The sequence below is a fragment of the Morone saxatilis genome, unplaced genomic scaffold, assembly GCF_004916995.1.
Source record: "Morone saxatilis isolate NCDOM2014 unplaced genomic scaffold, NCSU_SB_2.0 Contig17, whole genome shotgun sequence".
Taxonomy (NCBI): Eukaryota; Metazoa; Chordata; class Actinopteri; family Moronidae; genus Morone; species Morone saxatilis.
In genome coordinates this window covers 23,427,988-23,446,297 of record NW_023339729.1, presented here as the reverse complement: position 1 = coordinate 23,446,297, position 18,310 = coordinate 23,427,988, and the positions used below count along the sequence as shown (strand labels likewise).

Here is an 18,310-nt window from a genome sequence, read left to right as displayed (position 1 = left end):
TGTGTGTGTGTGTGTGATGGCTGTTTTGTGTGACTCATCTTGTAAAGGGTATTTAAGAAATTTGTTCTCAGAAATTTGAGATCTTAATCTCGTAGAGACTTCCTGAATTAATGGAGTTAAACTCACAGTTGTGACACAACAGCCACAACAAGAACTGAGCTGCAGCATTAATTCTGCTGAGAAAATGCAGCAACATAACCATAGATACAATGTTTTTATGAACTTAAGAGCTTTGTTAAAAGTAAACAGCTAATTAAAAATAATAAAACTGAGGTAATTCATACCGAATGATAACCAATTCACCAAATACCCATATGGCGGCAGATTTTTTAGCTAGAATGAAAATAGGCCGATACAATGGCACCGATATGAGTCTGCAAAGGTACTCAGAAGGCTGCTTTCTAACACAAATGTCTAACAAATTACTGCTATACTCAAACATGTTCAATAATTCAACATCGAGGCTACATTGTCAACCAACTCTAGAAATGAACAGTGAGAAAAATAAAATAAATAGCTGAACATAAGCACTGTAAAGACCAATATCAGCAGGGACTATCGGCTGACCGATATGTCGGTTCGGCTCTATCATGTATGTGAATAAAGCAAAATATATAATTAATGTTACTGAATCCTAGAAGGTTACACTACAGAACAATGACGCAGAACATGTATTGTACTCCCAATCTGTTCTGTAATTTCATATATCATTATTATGATAATACATACCTCTTATTATATCTATCTATCCTCTTATATCTTGTAATTATTATATAAAGTATTATATTTTTCACTTCCTCATTTGGATCAGGAATATGAGGAAACTGCACTATTGTTTGGAGAAGTAGGTTTTCAATACCGATCTTCATCCTCAAGTACATTTATGTATATTTTAGTATATAGCTTTCTTATTTGGATTTACAGTATATTCTTCAACTTAATGTATCTGTATATCATTTTAATTTATTTTCTGTTTCTTTATCCGGTCTGTTGTAGGTGATCAATAAGGTCTTATCTTCTTCTCCATGATAAACTTCTAGTTTTACATCATGAAACTGTAAAACAGGTACCAGAGAGTCCTTCTCACAAATGTTTAAAGATTCCCATAACACTATATCAGTATCACAGCAGGTACACTTTTCATTAGAGCTCCACAACTGATGGAAATATTACTGAAATCCAATATGGCAATAAGAAGCTGCAATTGAATACCTAATTAAAGTAAAATATGTGATAAAACAGCATTATAATGATGACAATAATGCACCCTGGACTACAAATCTTGTTCTCCAGATTCAAGAAAACATGTTTTCCCGAAAAATATTTCACATCATCTTGATTTTAGTAATTTTTTTTCCAGTTAAAATTAAATTTGTGATAGAAAAATTGTGAATCTTATTGACAGAGTAATCGCAACACACATACACACACACACCTGCTCTGAGAACTCAGCCACCAGTATGAAGTCTCTGTGGAACTTGGCTGAAGTTGTCCAGGGGTGGGACAGAGGTAGAAGGGGGACCGAAAACTCTTCAGGTAGACCCTGAGCCTCCTCTTCTCCTTCCCCAAAGCCCTCAGTGCCGGTGAAGGCCAGCAGGTCCGGTGACCCGATCATCTCCAGACGGGGCGGGGGTTCAGCCCATACAGGTATATATGTTTATAAATTTGATCTATTCAGCATCAAACATCGCCCCGGTGCCGCTGCCCGGCCTTCAGTCGGTGAGTCAGCTGTTCAGACCGGACCACAACAACAACAACAAACAACCGGAGAGTTTATAAACTTGTTGCGCAGTTGTCCTCCGCAGCCATGAGGCGACAGATCCTTGAAGCTGTAACAAAGTAAAGCTCCCAGAGGTCGATCGTATCCGCTTCCCTTTCAGCAACAACAAGTAAACAAGCGGCGGCGTTTTCGGGAACTTGAGAGAGAGAGAGAGAGAGAGAGAGAGAAAATAAAAAACTTAACGGAGAAGCGAAAGTTCCCTGCGGCGGACGCACGGCGGTCACACGACTCACCAACCTTTGTCCCGGGATTTCTGTTCCTCTTTATAATCACTGAGCCAATGTTCAGACTTTAAAAGCCTCGTATATTACCGGTAAACCTGAACCCCTTCCTCCTCCTCCCTCCTCCTCCCTCCTCCCTCCTCCTCCACCTCCTCCACTGTGCGTCCGCGCTGTGCCATGTGATGCCGGACCGGGAGACGCGCCGGCTCTTCATGGAGAAACTCCGGCTGCAGGTCCGGAGTCAAGTCACACACGATAGTGAAGACTTCCGCTCCTCGGTTTCAAAGTTAAAGCGCTCTCTTATTGTCGCAGTCTGCTGCAGTTAGTTCCCAACCTTGTGTTTTCTATCATTGAGTGAACTGATGTTCCCTGAATTTATATCCAAAACTGTACAATGAATCCAAATAGTGAACTCAGTGACAGCAGGAAGTTTGTGTAAAACAAGTGATTTTGATTCATTCTGAGCAGCTTGTTTCCTGTTTATGGAACTTTTTATACAGTTTTCTGTCTGTATTATGTGTTTAACAATCATACAGACATATTAAGCTTCTTTTCTGACAGATTCACTGTTTCATTCTCATTGTTTTATTGTTTCATTAGCTCTTTGGTTGTTCTCTAATGCCGGACGAGGCTCAGGTCTTCACCGTGCCCTTATCCTTAACTTTTAAAAGTTTCTATCTAAAATGATCATATAAACTTTAAAAAAATAGCAATTTAATTTAGTTTTCTTCACGGAAATAAACTAAATGTTGAGATATAGGCCTACTTTTACAACCCCTTAAAATCAAGGAGGCTAAGTGACCCCCTGTAAAAAAAACCTAGTGGAGGTCCCAACCCCCAGCTTGAGAACTGCTGATCTGTTGCATAATGCGGTCTGCTTAGAGCACTGCAGAGCTATATTTAATCAGTTAAAGGCATTATCATCACTCCTTTATCTATTAACTTACTATATAAACCTTGATTAGTTGTTTGGGACATGATCACTTTAAAATAGCCTACTGCAGTCAACCTTTTTCCTTAAAGGACCCTTTTTCTATCACTGAGTGAACTGATGACCCCTGAATAAGTGACACATTTCATGGATATTTCATATTATATTCAAAGCATAACAACAAACAAAGTTTCCCTGATATTTTTAGGAACCTTTGATACAATTATTTGTCTGTATTATGTATTTTTTCTATTCTATCTTAACTTAAAGGAAAATACAATTTAATTTAGTTTTCTTCCAAATTGCTGAGAAATAGGCCTACCATGTAAATATTTAAGTTTTCTTACACCCAAGATGGCCTCACAATCCCCTGCGAAGCTCTGGCGACCCCTAGAGGGGGTCCTGACCCCCAGGTTGGGAACTAATGGCCTAGTATAAGAAATAGGAAAAATAGAAACAAATGGATGTAGACTATTATTACTCAGGGTTAGAAGACATTATTACAAACATTATAAGGCATGCAAAACTAACTGTAACCTTTTGTATTTCCACTGTACGAAGATCCAACATTGAGAGGGTTCCTGAATATAAATACAGCACATTCAAATATTATACAGACAATCTTATCATCAAACTACAACAAAAATATAAGAACTAACATTCTGCCTTTTGTTGAAGCTGTTTGTCTCTCTGTTACAGATTATGTGATTTATAGGCACGCCTCTGTCTCTGCCCTTCAGCCACTGGATGCCGTTTATCATTCTGCCCTCAGGTTTATTACTCGTGATGCCAATGGCACTCACCCTTGCAAAGGTTGAGTTGAGAGACACGATAAGCATATGTATTTGTTTATATATAAGGCTGTCATTGGAAAGTTGCCAGCCTATATCTCTTCTATGCTAGAATGGTCATCTGGACCTTATTAAACACAATCTAATGACTTTCACTGTAAGTTCCTTCAGTTCGTACGGAGCTTAAAAGATCTACTTATTTATACTCAACAACATGGAATATCCCACAAAGCACCCTGAGGATAAAAACTCTTGTACCCTTTTGGTGCATTTAAATCCATGATGAATGATTCAACCTCTGTTTGCACTTATTTTATGTGAATTGTTTTATCTTGTATGAACTGTTTTTATAATTGTTTTAAATACTTGTTTTCTTCTGTCTTATATCTTGTATTAGTGTTTAAATCAATACATTTTTCTTATATATTTTATTTTTTAACATCTTGTGTATTTATTTATTTTATTTTAAATTATTATTAATGGCCAGCCCTTAAGGTTAAATAAAGGTGTGTATATATATATATATTTATATATATATATATATGCAATTATCTGGCTCTATCTATATATTTATATCCTATATTTCCCTTAAATTATACTTTTATACGATACAATTATATTGATTTTTATACTGTGCCACTACCTCCTGCTGTAATCCTGGTGCAAATAATCTGTGCAATGTTCCATCAACCACACCTGTATATACAAAGATGCACATATAAGTCTTTCTATTTTTATTGAATGTGTATTTTCTTATCTGTTGTATTGTGTTGTATCTTGAGATGCTGCTACAAGAGAATTTCCCCTGTGTGGCATCAATGAAGTCTATGTAATCTTATCTAACTGCTATCAGTGAAGTCTTCTGAACCCAAAAAATCTAAGCTATCTTATAAAATAATTTACAGAGACCCAACAGTTCCCACCATGAGCAAGCACTTGGCGACAGCGGCAAGAAAAAAAACGTCCTTTTAACAGGCAGAAACCTTGAGCAGAACCAGGCTCTGGGTGGGCGGCCGTCTGCCTCGACCGGTTGAGTTGAGAAAGAAAGACAGAAGAGGCAGTTGGTGGCTTTCCATCTTAGATCCAGACTCTACTGCTCCGGGGCAGAAAGACCTACAGAGAGCATCATAAACAGAGAAAGAGAGAGACAAGAAAGCACACAACTACAGGAGAGAGAGGAAGTTAGTAACATGCATTAATGGGATAACAATGCATATAAAGACGGAGAGGAAGAGGGAGGGGCCCAGTGCATCACCTGAGCAAGCCTCGACTGTAAGCTAAAAGGGAAAGTCTGAATGAGGAGAGGGTGTCTGCTGTGAGCTTGTTCCACAGGAGAGGAGCTTGGTAGCTGTGTTCTACTTTTGGAGATGCTGGGAAACACAAGTAAAAATGCATGCTGGGAACGCCCTGTTGTATCAAACCAGTTAAAACTCTTAGAAAAAAGTACAATATATACTTTTGAATTGCTGTGGAGAAGAATAAAGAAGCTGAAAATGAACTCTATAAGATTAAAAGTACCTCATATTGGGCTTGAGTACAGTAACTCACTTACCAGAAATGTAAGTAATCCAATAAAATGTTTTTTTTAAACACATACTAACTCTGTGAAAATGCCCTGAAGAGATCCCGTATGAATGGGATCCCAAAATAATGAGGAACAAAATCCACAATCTATTTAATTTTGCTCATTTCAGACAGGAATGATTACAGCAAATTAATAATTCTTTCGATTTACATGTGGGCAAGTTAGTATTGTTTTAATAAAGACTTGAACTAAAGTAACTTCTTTATACAGAAGTCCATGGCACCATGTTGGTAGTCATCCATTAATGTTGTTTAGGCAATCAGCTGATGGGAACAGTTATCAGCTGACTCCCACATGACATCATTTCAGCATTCTGACTGACATTTCCTTTAACTAGTGCAAGAAGTTTACGTCTCTTCAGTTAATGGCGGGGGGTTAAAAACTGATGAACAAAGGTTTCACATGCAAGATGGATCTGAGGCTTCTCTCTCTCTTCTCTTTGTGACACTTGATTTTACTCAAGTTGGAAAATAAATGAAAACATTTTGGGAAACTGAGCGAGAATCTAAACAAATGCTTTAATTTTTTATTTGCAGTCACTGCTCAATCACAGAAAACACATTTTTCTTTCACTCAGCAAAAAAAAAAGAAAAAAAGAAATGCCCACAACATTCATACTGCATTTAAAAGTGAGTGCATAAAATTATTAGGCAACTTTAGCCATAATTTAAAGGGTTAGTTCACCCAGATAAGATTGGCAACAGACTCAACACTAAACAAGACGAACAAAACACTGCACACTTCAACTCCCAGCATGGCAGAATATACATGTTGAGTTAAATAAGTCCCACTCAGACAGACTGAGTAGTTTAATAAGTGCACAGCTTTCAGCAAGTCATTATTTTTCTGCATAGTTAGAATATATTAAAAGGAGATTTAGGAATATGATTCAGAGCACACACTATCAATTAAAAGATATAAAGAATTATGCACTTAAGCAATGAACTGTACTCCTCCACTGCTGTTAATGGATTTACTGGACTGTATAAGGCCATGCTGACCATCACCGACACCCTGTGAAAACTAATAAACACCCAAAAACTTCAACACAGACTTGGCTGGGGTGTGTGTGGGGAGTTATCAATCAGGCACATACTGAAGCATCGTTTCAAACATCTTGATAAACACTTTCTCAGCTCCTTTTCCTTGGCACGTCTCCTTTTCTCGGAGTGATTTGTTTGTAGCTTGATTATCACTTTCACATATCTCCCTGTAGCTTCTCCCCCCTCCAGTGTAGACATGAGTCCATGGTGCCTGCCATTTTGTCATTCCAACTGTACCCTGTTCCTTTGTATCAAAGCAAGATGGAGGAGCTAAACAACGAGAGTAGGCAGTGGGAAGAATCCAGCATCTTTGCCTTGAACCAAATGTCTCGGATGATGAAAGGTTACTCCTGTTTGTATCAGAGCTTGAGAAATGTGAAGCGTACTGTGTGTGGCCGACAGTTATATGAGCAGTATTTCAGGCTCTGACACGGCGCAGTAAAGCATGAAGCCCATCTGATCCACCTGGTCCTCGGACAGGCCGCTCAGCAGGTTAACAGCTGGCTTGAAGTAACTGTGCAACGCCCCTTGTTCAAGGTAGCCGATCAGCTCTGTGATACACTGTTGGAATCTCACATCCAGGCTGGTTTCGGACCAGTCGCTCTCACTGTCACTGAGGTGCAGAATGAGGTTGGCCAGCGGGGCGGCTTCGAGCGGCCGCAGGGCGGGGTTCAGTCTGCACACCGCTTTGAGGATTTTGAGTGTCTGTCTGCGGTATCCATCGTCAGCGGTGTCGAGCTGAGTTAGGCGCTGAGTCTCCCACGGGTAGAGAGACAGGTGCCAGGCGTTGAACCACGGAGAGGTGAGCTCAGGCTGAGCAGTCAGAACCACATCGCCCTCCCTCAGCAGAGGCAACATGGAGATAAAAAGGGGCTCATCACTGCTTTCTGCCCCTTGTTTTTCATTTCCAGGCCTGAATGATTACAGCAGGAGAAAAGAGAGCAAGCACATCAAGTTTAACACAGCACAGGTTGACTACTGTGATCACACAGCATGTTTAAATAGGTTTCTTTTGGTCACTTGATCTGCCTATTAACACAACCAGCAGATAGGAGTAACATTACCAATCATCTGGAGTTGTGTTTCTGGCCACCTAAAGAATGTAAGTCCATTATCCTTCCTTTTAGATCTCTTTTGGTTTTTGGTCTTCTCATTAGCTGCTTAAGAGAGCCAACATGCTCCACTATGTTCAGAGGCCAGTCACTAAATTTCTCTGTCTCCTGTTTGCTGTTTGGCAGGCAGTGTACAGTTGGTTTATCAGAGCTTCTCCACTGAAAACTGCTGCAGTTGAAAACAACACCGATGAGAGCAGTGAGCGTCAAGTTGTAGGTCATAAAACAAAAACGATGAGCTGAATGAAAGTGAACAGCTCCTCAGAGCTTTTGGGAACTGCAGGGAACTCTCTGTGGGATCGTCACTAGGGGCGACAAATTTCACATTACACATACTAATTGGAGCCATTGCTCATTTAAAAATATTGATTAACAAGCTTTAAGGAGAACACATTTTTTCCTAATAGCATCCTGTTTACTCAGAGGATTTGAAGGATTTTTTTTATTTGATTGCTTTTTTGATACTTCCACATGCAAGACCATGTGATATTTATGTGGAATATAAACAAGAGCTAAGTATTTGTTGTGAAAACCAAAAGTAAAGGCAGGTTATCTGTAATTTCAGAGTGAACAACACCAGATTTCCTAAGGTCAGTGGAAGACATAAAGGGCTGGATAGAAACCTCTGTAATGACAATTGTTTGGAAGAAGAGCATCACATTTGTTTTGAATGTAAGAACGTAAGCATAATGAATTATAGAGAAAGATATCTCCCAAAGTATTATTCAAACCACCTATCTATGTTTAAATACATTTTATTCCAATCAGATAAACTTAAAGTTACTTGTAAACTAGGTGCCTTTTTAAAGAATGTCCTTCCTTTGTTTAAGTAACATTTGTTGTGGTTTAGCCATGCTGTGTGCCATTATTTTGTTATTCCAGTATTTTCTGTTTATGAGATGCTCAAAACTGAAAGCAAAATTAAGCAAAACATAAATGGAAAACAGGTAAATCAACAATATTGTTCTGTCCAAAAGAACAGCAACTTAACAATAAAACTTTACAAGCTTCATAATTTCTTGGAAAATCAACACTTTGTGAGTTCATCGCTGCATCCACTATTAAATAATTGTGTCAGCACTGCTTCAAATTGTAACATTAATTAGTGCAAAAGGACACAACAGCAATAAAGAACAGACACTTACTGAATCTCCAGCTTCAGGTCTGATCCTCCCAGTACAGGTCTGACGAGACAGTCCAGAGTGCTGCTGATGGACGGCCAGTTTATGGTTTCCATGATAGCTTTACTAAACATGTTCACAACAGCTTCTGCGGACAGGTAACCACCCACCAGGTACCTACAAGACACAAGGAGAGGCTGGTTTCAGTGAATGTGCATAGCTTTAGCTTGCCCTGCCACTGCAAACGTCTACTACTGCTGCTTCACTGTAAGTTACAAAGGTTACGTAAAAGGCTTGTAAAGGTAGCATCACCCTTTACTCTCACTATACTGAATTCTGTTGCTCAGTGATGATGTAAAACTAAATCAGTGAGTTAATAGAGGATAAATGGCTCCATAGATCTGCTGAGTTAAATACAGTATGTGGTTTCATCAGTCATATCGGTTTGATTCAACGTCTATTCAAAATGTATCAATAAAGGCTTTTAAAGATCGGCAACTATATTGATACAAAAAACATCAACATTTTAATCTTTTTTCAAGCAAAAACAGTGAAGAAATGCCCAACATGCTCTGATTGTAGCATCTCAAATGAGATAATTAGCTGCTTTTCTTTGTCTTATATCATATATATCATTGTAAACAAAATATTTTGTTGTGATTGGTCATTTTTTTTACATTTTTTTATGTTTATGTTTCAAAGACTACGCTATTAATCAGATAAAAAATAAGCAGCAGATTGATTGATAGTGAAATTAATTGTTATTGGCAACCCTTGTCTTAGTTTTTATTTACTGATTTACACTATTACATTTGTAGTAGTAAAAAAAAAAAACCTGTAGCTGATTAGCAGTAATAATTTGGTAGTTGCACCATCTGATAAGTGAATACTAAAAGCGCATGATGCCTGAAAAATGTAATATATTTTTGTAATCTGTGTGTGATCACCTGTCCCAATAGCTGCGTCCTCGGGGGAAATATTCCAGATTGACCCGTTTGACCATCCAGTGCAGCGGATGTGTGAGCAGTGTTTCCTCTCCTGGGACAAGACGCCACAGAGAGGCTTCTAGCTGTAGAGGCACCAGGAGACATGCGTGGTCTGCACTGACCACCTAATCACACACACACACACACACACACACACACACACACACAGAAATAATAATAATAATATAAGCCATTATTAATAATAAGCCATTATTGTTTTTATTATGTATTTATCAAATATCTTGCTAAAAAACATCACTGAGGAAGTTATGTAAACGCGTATTATCATATACCTGCAGGTCATCCAGGAGAGAACCTCCGAGGCACATTTCTCCCAGGGGCATGTCAGGATGACGACTGTGCAGAAAGCCCTGGATCTCAGTACAGATGTCCAGAGCTAGAGACTGAGCCCTCTGGACCTCATGTGGGGCTAGAGCAGCCCTCGTGTGGTAGTACTGCTGCAGTCGCTCCTTAACACATTTTATACAGTTTTCCAATGATACATGGCCCGCAAAGACTTAACAAAACAAGCCATTTATACAGCTACTGTACTATGCATGCGCATCCTTCCGAGAGGCGCAAACACTGTGTTGAAAAGATAACGACTCTAAACATGAACTTAAGAAAACTGTTTTTACACTTCCACTGGGAATACACTGTCTCTTGAGTAATATAATATTCAAAGTCATTCAGTGTCTCTAAGCTGACTTAAGAAACACTGGCAGGATGATGTTTTGCCTGTTAAGTTGCTGCGAAGAGGAAGTAAAAACCAGAGAAACAGTGCTGTGTGTATTCTGTTACTGTTGTTGAAGAAGCATTTAATCATAAAACAAGTTTGGTCTTTCATTTACGGTCTTAAAGCCCAAGGCAAAACACAGACCTAGGAAGCATCTTAAACAATGGATTCCACTGATACTGTTGCGGATGTTGTGCCAATACTGAACAGGACCTGTCGTTATGGAAACAAGTCATTTAAATAAACACTGCGCTGCCCAAGAAAAATCTAATTTTCAAGGTGTTTCTACACTATCCAGTATCGATTGCAAAAGAAGCTTTCCAGAGAGTCAGAAAAGAAAGTTATGATGTGCAACTATCCACGAAAGATACAATTTGCATAAGCTTTCTTTAAAAGGCAAATCCCATTGTTTCAAATCCCCTCTTATGTCCAGTCATGCGTTCGTAGCTGCTCAACTGAAATTTACTCAACAAATTATTTCATACAGAACAATCCGCAACACTTGTGATTATGTGGATGTTCTGCACACTAACTCAAAGCTGTTTCATGCTTGTTTGACTTCTAGACTTCTATATAGACACAAGCACACACAGGGATTTGATTATGCAGGGCTCTGGGGGCTCTATGCAGCCCTACCAGTGCATAACAATGCATATCCCCTAAGCAGTGCGCTTTATAAAACATGCTACACATGCATAAATGAATGAGCCAACACTAAGCGGAGCTCTCACAGCGGCTGCTCAGACTGAATGCATAATCTACGCCTTCAAGAGCTCAGGGGTGAAATGTCTGGAATGTACCTGGAAACTGAGGACGCACAGCTGGAGCCTCTTGGACTTTGACTCAGGCTTAGACTGGACCTCCAAAGAGGACATCTGAGGTTGTTGGCTCAGGTCAGCTGATTGATAAAGAGATGAAAACAGTTGTTAAGTAATATCATGATTACAATAACTTCTACATTTTACAACACTTTTGGTTGTAGTCAATACCTTTGTGCTGTCTGGCTGCCTTGGCAACATGCTTCATCACCACACCCTCTAGTCCCTTCTTGATCAGTGTGGGGGAGGCAGAGACCAAACTCAACTCCTCCCAGCTCTCAGCCATCTTCTGTTCCACCTTCTCATCATCCGCTGCATGGCCTGCGCGCTCTATCAGCTAAACACAAACAGTCAGCGTCACAGACGTGCAGTCATGCATGCGCCGGATGACTGCCCAAATACAGAGGGCGTACACCAACATTACCCAAAGGCAAATAAATTAGGTATAAAAGTAACCTCGGCCTCAAGGAACTTTGAAAAGTTGCATGTTTTAGTCCATTAACTACAATTTACATATTTTACATTACTGCTGACCATTTCTCAAACCATCTTTTGACATATTTCCTGTCGTCCGGGCAGCAGCAGATTTCTATTCATTATGCTACCGTACAAAAATCTACTTAAAATTCATAGAAATTAAAAATTTACATGTTGGAGACACTAATTACTCCCATTACTGTGAGCACTTTGCTGCTTTCATTTTCTTTGTCTACTTTAGTTGATGATAATGATGATTCTTAGATCTTAACAAACGAGACTCTGCCTAAAGAGGCGACTCTGAATCGACTTGAAAAATTCTGATTCAGACATTACTGACCACATAGCTTGGGAACGCAAACAACCTATATGTATTTAATGAGTAAGGAGTGATATTCAGCAACTTTCTGTATGTACCTTCTAACAAAACATGAAACAGATGTAGGGTGAACTACCAAACTATAAGTTGGACAACTAAACATACGGCTCAATGAACATATTAGTTATTTTAATGTTAGTATAAAACTTCATGGAGGTTCCAGGACTTAACACCTCCCGCCCTCCACCCAAGTCAGAATTTTTGCAGTAATTAAAGTCTCCATGTACAGATGGATTTTTCCATATTCACAAGAAGAGTGGCTATGCACTGATGCGGCACTAACAACCTCAAAAACACTCACCCGTTTCACTGCCAACGTAGCAATTCCTAGCATGGCAGCCCCACCAACTCCCAGAACCAGCCGGGCATTAGACAGCAGGAAGTCAATCACCATGGCAATGCCATCCTCGCCTCGCCTCCGACTGCCCTGGAAGTTCATTGCTTCCTTTTTTTGAGGTTAGCCTTGGGAAGGGGAGCATGCATGAATTTAAGTGGGCAAAAAGTTACACAAGACATGACTGTCAGGTAGAGGAGAAATTAACTCTACCTGCTGAATTCTTTAGCTTTAGACAGCTGAACTTCTACATGAGTGTTATGAAGAGAGTAATATTCAGATATGAACTGTACAGTATATCTGTTTTTAATTGCACCAGAGGGGAGACACAGAGCAGTAGTCATGATCAATAAACCTGTTTTAATCTTCCTTAAAACAACATCCTGTTCAGTTAAAGAACTAGTGAAACAATGGTTCATCTGTATTACCTAAATAAACAAGGTTATACTAAATTATGGAAACATTTTTTAACTTTTTTTTTGCTTTGGGAGAATCATACACATCATAAAAACAGACTGCTTGTAAGTGCAAGCAACTTATTAATAAGTACAATTTTGTTGACCACTTTACTTTTGGGAAACTAATCACTCCGTCTCTTCTTAGCCTTAAACACGGTGCATTTGCAACCATATTTTAGACCTGTAACAATGAATATCTTGTTTTTAAAAACATGAAGTTGATGTATTCTACTTATAAAACGAGACGTGAGAACCATGCTGTTTGTTCGGTAGCCCTCTGATCTATCGGTAATGAAATACGTTTCTCAAAACTAAAGCCATTAATTAGGTTGTTAATGATGGGAAACAAAACATGAATTTGATCACAAGTGAAAGATTGTGAACCGATCCTGAAAGCTTGCTCATTTCTGTAGCAGATACACGCGTGACCATGATATCAATACACTGAACGTGTGCGCTGTGCTTGACGTTTTTAGTTCCAAGGCACCTGAGATCCAGAAATGGCCACAGCTGAGTGCATGTCCTCTCTCACTGCCGGAGGTACAGGATCCCAAGAATGGAGACACGATCTATTTAAAGCCCCCATTACATGCCTGAGTCATGCCGGGCCAAATGTGCAACAACCTTCCCGAGTCAAGTTACAGCACAACAAATGTCTTCAGCACGTACAGTACTGAGGTTCAACATCAGAGTTCACTTCTCTGTTAGTTATTTTACCTTTAGGCCAAGCAACAGACTCCTGATGTTGACAGCGGTTACGAAACAGCTGACTACAGCTGCAAACAAATGGTGCAACTGATAAACATATAGATGAGTCAGTCAATAATGCTATTAACCAATATGCTTGTATATAGCCTGCGCAATGTTGCTCAAAAATAGAGCTTACTGTGCAATTTTAACTAGGGAAATATACAAAATATTTTAGTTATACGGCAACAATTTATAGCATTTGCAGCATCGTACAACAACTTTAAGTGACGGGACAGGGAGTCTCTCTACGTGGTCCACATCGTTTTGGTCTTATGTGACTCAGATCTGTTAGTAATTCTGATCTGGGCCACTTTTATACGTGGTCCAGAACAGATACAGGCCTAATTTCTTGCAATGTGCCCTCGGTGTGAGCGGCTAAATCAGAGTTAATGTGACTTTTAGATCACTCTAGACTGACATTTGTCGTGGATGGGGGTAGGGGTCACTTCAGGGCTGTGTCCTGTTCACACTGGAATCTGATATGGGCCACATTTGATAAAAAAAACACTGTGAACAAACAAAAAAAAAGAAAAAACAGAGCTGAGTAATAAATCAGAATTGGGCACTGAGGCTTGCAGTGTGAACATGAAAGTAATGGTGTGAATAAAAATGCTTTCTTTGCCCTGTTTTCCTTTGTGTCTGTGTTGCTGCTGCACTGACCAAAGGTGGCAGCACTGCGACTCAACAACCCCGAGCTGTTACACCAGGACACCGCAGAAAAAGAGCACTGACTTCTCCTACGAGGATCTTCAAAAAATAAAAAGCTAATCAGATGTCATCCACCTGGCATGTTCAGCTCAATAACACGACCCTCATCTCCCCTTGTGACGGTGATACACAGCGCTACAGCTCACAGTCCACCAATGTAACATCGCACTCAGTTAAAATGTCCCTCCAGCTAACCTACACGACCAATAAACCAATTAATGTGAGCTGTTTTATTAAACTATGTGAGCAGCAACCAACAGCTGCCCACAGCTACCGTCAGCCAGTGGAGCTGAGTAAGGCAGTCAGGTAACAGTGAAATACTCACCACTCAGTGAGAAGAGGAGAATATCAGTCCGACTCCACACCATTAGCGTTTGATAAAAGGCCTATTTCGATGCTCTTTAAACTAAAAGTTAGTGTCTATCGTTGGCGAACAGGGTAAATATAGCTCAACCAGCTTCTTCTTCCTCTGCTGCTCTTTAATTGAGGTCGAAGGTGCAGTAGCGCCCCTGGTTGAAGCTGCGGCACACCGAGTAACTGCACCAGCAAGTGAATGTCAGTCCCTCTTGCAGACTTTTGATCATATCACATTAGTCTTCATCACGAGGAGTTTGTCTCAGCTTCATCTGCAAACATCTGGGCAAACTCCAGCAGCTTGGGCTTTGAACCTCTATCTCAGGATCGCTCTTTTCCAAACACAATGCCAATCCATATTAATTCATTATCTTTCTTCCTATGCAGTCAACAGTTTGCACTATTTAATACCTGTATTCTGCAGTTTTACACACATATATATATAATTTCTTACATTATTAATATGCACTGTTTACTGTTTGCACTGTGTTTGCACTGTTTACTCGTACGCTACTGTTGAATTTTGATATATGGTCATAGTACTATGATAATATTTTTGAGTATTTTATTTTATTTTTAATTCTATTTCTTTAAAAGGTTAGGGGTTTTTATTTTAGTTTAATGTATGTTAATGTATGGTTTTGTATTGTGTGTGTGACTGGATACTTGACATTGTTCCTCGGGAGTAAATAAGAGCTACTCTATTCTTATCTCTATCGTATATTAGCACACCATATTGCCATAGTTTTCATAGTCCTGGTCTATAGCCGTACTATTCTCTAAACTATACTTGCGCTGTAATTTTTTTGTGCTGCGTGCAATTATTTTTTACACCACTACCTCCTGCTGTCCTTAAAGTTCACAGCCTGTATATTAAAAAACAGGTATATAATGTAATATAACTCTTAAGTTCGTATGTTTTTTGGTTAATGTGTTTTGGGTTTTGTTATCTGGTGTGGTGTGCATCTGGAGCTGCTTTAGAAAAGAATGGGCCCCAGCGGGGGGCAGGCAAGACGAGTCTAGCGGAGCGAGCAAGACGGGGAGTCAAGGAAAGGCGGGGAAGAAGAAATGAAAGAAGCGGGCGGTGCCCGCAGACGGATGGCCAGGGAAGCAGGTGGAGGCGGCTGAGCAGGGGCAGGCGGGCCGGGGAGGGCAAGAAAAACGAGGGAAAAGCAGGACCGACATGACAGGGCGGTAGGGAAGAGAAAGAACGCGAAAGAGCGAGGAGATAAAAGACAAACGAAAAGAGAAAAGAGAGGACGAGAGAAGTGGGCCAAACGGGGGCCCATGGCGGGCGCAGCGAGAAGGGAAAATCAGGAATGAACTGAGAGGACACGAAGGAAGAACAGAAAGGAAACAACGAGGCCAAGGGAGAAAACGCGCAAGGAAGACAACCACAAGGACGAGCCGGATCATGTGTAAAGAGGACCTAAAGGGTAACAGAAAAGAGAGACAGGGACAGAGAAGAGACGTGATGTTAGAACGGGAGGGCAAGTCAGGCTCAAATCATTGGATACATAATAATTGAATGGAAGGGAAGGTGAGCGGGAAGGAAGACAAGAAACGAGAGGCGCGGGTTGTAGGTAATGGGGCATCCGATAGTAGTATCATATGTCAGCTGGTCAGGCTCATAATTATAGTGAAGAGCGGGAACGACGGCAGATGGTGTGTGATGGGCAGCAGAGGCTACGCCTGGTGGCAGAGAAAGACAGTTGAAAGCGCATTGCTGGCGGCGGCCCACACGGGGCCATCAGAATAGAGGCGCCACGCGAAGAGCGCCAGATGTTTTGGGTGTATCGGGGCCGACAGAACGTGAAACCGGCGCGCCAGAGCAGGGCACAACGGGCGCAGGAGCGGTCATTGTAAGACCAAACACACAACTGCACCCTGTGTGGGAGAAGGATACGCCGCGGGCAACCAAGAGCAGAGGAAACGCCAGTACGGAAGCGAGCAGGGCAGCGAAGAGCGGCCCGGCCACAAGACGGCGGACGAGCAAAAGAAACAGAACTGGAGCGTGGACACAGCAAAACCAGCAAGCACAAAACGGGGCGAAGGGAGTGCGGCGCGGGCCCTGCGGGGCAGAACAGAAGTGCTGTCCACAGTGGAATGTGCGGAGGAACCAAAGACAGGCGCCAAGTGGGGAAAACGGAGAAAAATAGATGGGATATGGTGCGGATTCGGTTAACTTAGCTATGAACGACAGCCGCGTGGGGTGCAAGAAAGCCGGGAAAGCCAACGCCAGGACGCATACGAAGAGAGAAACGTAAACGGGTCCCAGGAAAGTCTGCATGTGTTCCAGAAACGGCGAGGGTGTATGGGCGTAGGCACCAGAGTGGGATCTCGCACCAAGAGCGCGGTAAGCCGAGCGGAAGCCAAAGCATGAACAGCAGGTACGCTTTGAGGGTGGTTTTCTCGACCAGCGGGCCGGAACACGGACAACGGCGACAGTGTGGATCTGCTGAAGACGAAACAGCAAATGAGCGAGCTATCTTAGTGTGTATAAAATTGACGGTTTAGAGATAGGGGATGGTGCGAAATAAACAATAATGGGGGGGAGGGGTCAAGGCACGGCGGGTGGGAGACAGTGAACGGGAGGGAGCGGATAAAAAGGAGCCGAAAGGTGGTTTCGTGTTGTGTGACAATGGGTGTTGGGCTGGTGTCTTATGATTCTGGTGTGTACTATGTGCTTGGTAGGGCGCTGCGGTGGCGGCGGCGCGCGGACACGACAAGAGACAGGCAGGCGGACAGTAGCGAGGACAGAGAAACAAGCAAAGGGTAAGGAGTGAAGGAACGAGACAGAACAACAGAGCCGAACGGGAGAGGAACGGAGGGTCGGTGAACCGGGGGAGGCAGAGACGCGCGAGCGCGCGCCAGAAACAAAGACACGCAAAGGCGGAGCCAAGCGCAAAACAAGAAAGGCAGAGCAACAGGTGAACCGGCGGCCGGCCCAAAACAGTGATATAGAGTGCGCTGATTGTCATAATATGAGTGTTGGGACAGAGGGATATATATCAGAAAAAAGTGGGGGTGTTTGGTTTTTTGTTGTGTGGGGTTTGTGGGGTTGCGTGGTGGTGGTTTTGGGTGGGGGTGGGTTTGTTGCCGGGCCGCCGGTGCCGGGGCGACGGGGGGGCGGCCCGTTTCCCGTCGTGCGCCGGGCCGCGCCCCGCCCCTTTTTCTTGTTCTGTTTGTTGTTATTTTTTCGGCCTTGCTTGGTTTTTTTCGGGGGGCCCTTCCTATATGTTTTTCTGTTTATATGTGTTTTGTTACATGTTGTTGATAGAGATCGGTGCTTTTTCTCTCTATGTGCTGTTTGTGGCTTCGTCTCATTTTTGACTTGCTCCTGTCTTTCTGAATCTCTTTCTCCCTGGTGTTTTGTCTCAGTAGTTCTGATAGATCTGCGGTTCCTCCATGATTTTCTTCTGATGTTTAGATAATAATAAATTAAAAAATAATATAAATATTAATAAAATAATTTAAAAATTATAAAAATAAGACTAAAAAATTAAATTTAAAAGATTAATTGTATAGTTGTTTTTTTTGTTGACTTTGGACTGGGGTGTTGATTCTTTCGCTCTGACGTCTGTATGTTGGGTCCTCTTGTCGACATCATCGAGACCCTGGGTGCATGCTCTTCTGGAGGATGTAGTGTGTTGGGCGGTAAAAAATAGTAGTGCGAATGCATCCAACAGTACCAAACCACATGAGATCATCTAAACTTCAGTACTT

The 18,310-nt window shown here is 41.4% G+C and overlaps 2 protein-coding genes across 4 annotated transcripts in view; both read right to left on the bottom strand.

The window, feature by feature from the left end:
- Positions 1-2,130, bottom strand: part of smcr8b (Smith-Magenis syndrome chromosome region, candidate 8b) — a 10,298-nt gene extending 8,168 nt beyond the window's left edge. The window contains exons 1-2 of one of the 3 annotated variants that reach the window (XM_035660722.1): positions 2,018-2,130; positions 1,436-1,916 (exon numbers count right to left, since the gene is read on the bottom strand). In XM_035660722.1, coding sequence (XP_035516615.1) covers positions 1,436-1,615 — 180 coding nt within the window. In that variant the 5' untranslated portion in view covers positions 1,616-1,916; positions 2,018-2,130. Of the gene's footprint in view, positions 1-1,435 lie in introns of all 3 variants that reach the window. The other 2 variants (XM_035660723.1, XM_035660721.1) reach the window with 2 other exon arrangements.
- Positions 2,131-5,807: 3,677 nt separating this feature from the next.
- On the bottom strand, positions 5,808-14,725 carry mief2 (mitochondrial elongation factor 2). Its single transcript, XM_035660725.1, has 8 exons — positions 14,556-14,725; positions 12,282-12,442; positions 11,296-11,461; positions 11,107-11,204; positions 9,864-10,040; positions 9,532-9,695; positions 8,609-8,761; positions 5,808-7,264 (listed from the first exon to the last, which is right to left on the bottom strand). The coding sequence occupies exons 2-8, from the start codon at positions 12,417-12,419 to the stop codon at positions 6,754-6,756; spliced, it is 1,407 nt and encodes a 468-aa protein (XP_035516618.1). The 5' UTR covers positions 12,420-12,442; positions 14,556-14,725; the 3' UTR covers positions 5,808-6,753.
- Between the last annotated feature and the right edge of the window lie 3,585 nt (positions 14,726-18,310).

Bases quoted from the DNA above. Each gene is read 5' to 3' on its own strand.
- mief2 (XM_035660725.1), bottom strand. From the start codon at position 12,419: ATGAACTTCCAGGGCAGTCGGAGGCGAGGCGAGGATGGCATTGCCATG. The intron at 9,696-9,863 runs GTATATGATAAT...GTGTGTGATTAG, and splicing joins CTCTCCTGGATGACCTGCAG to GTGGTCAGTGCAGACCACGC. The intron at 7,265-8,608 runs GTAAGTGTCTGT...GTAATCATTCAG, and splicing joins GACCTGAAGCTGGAGATTCA to GCCTGGAAATGAAAAACAAG.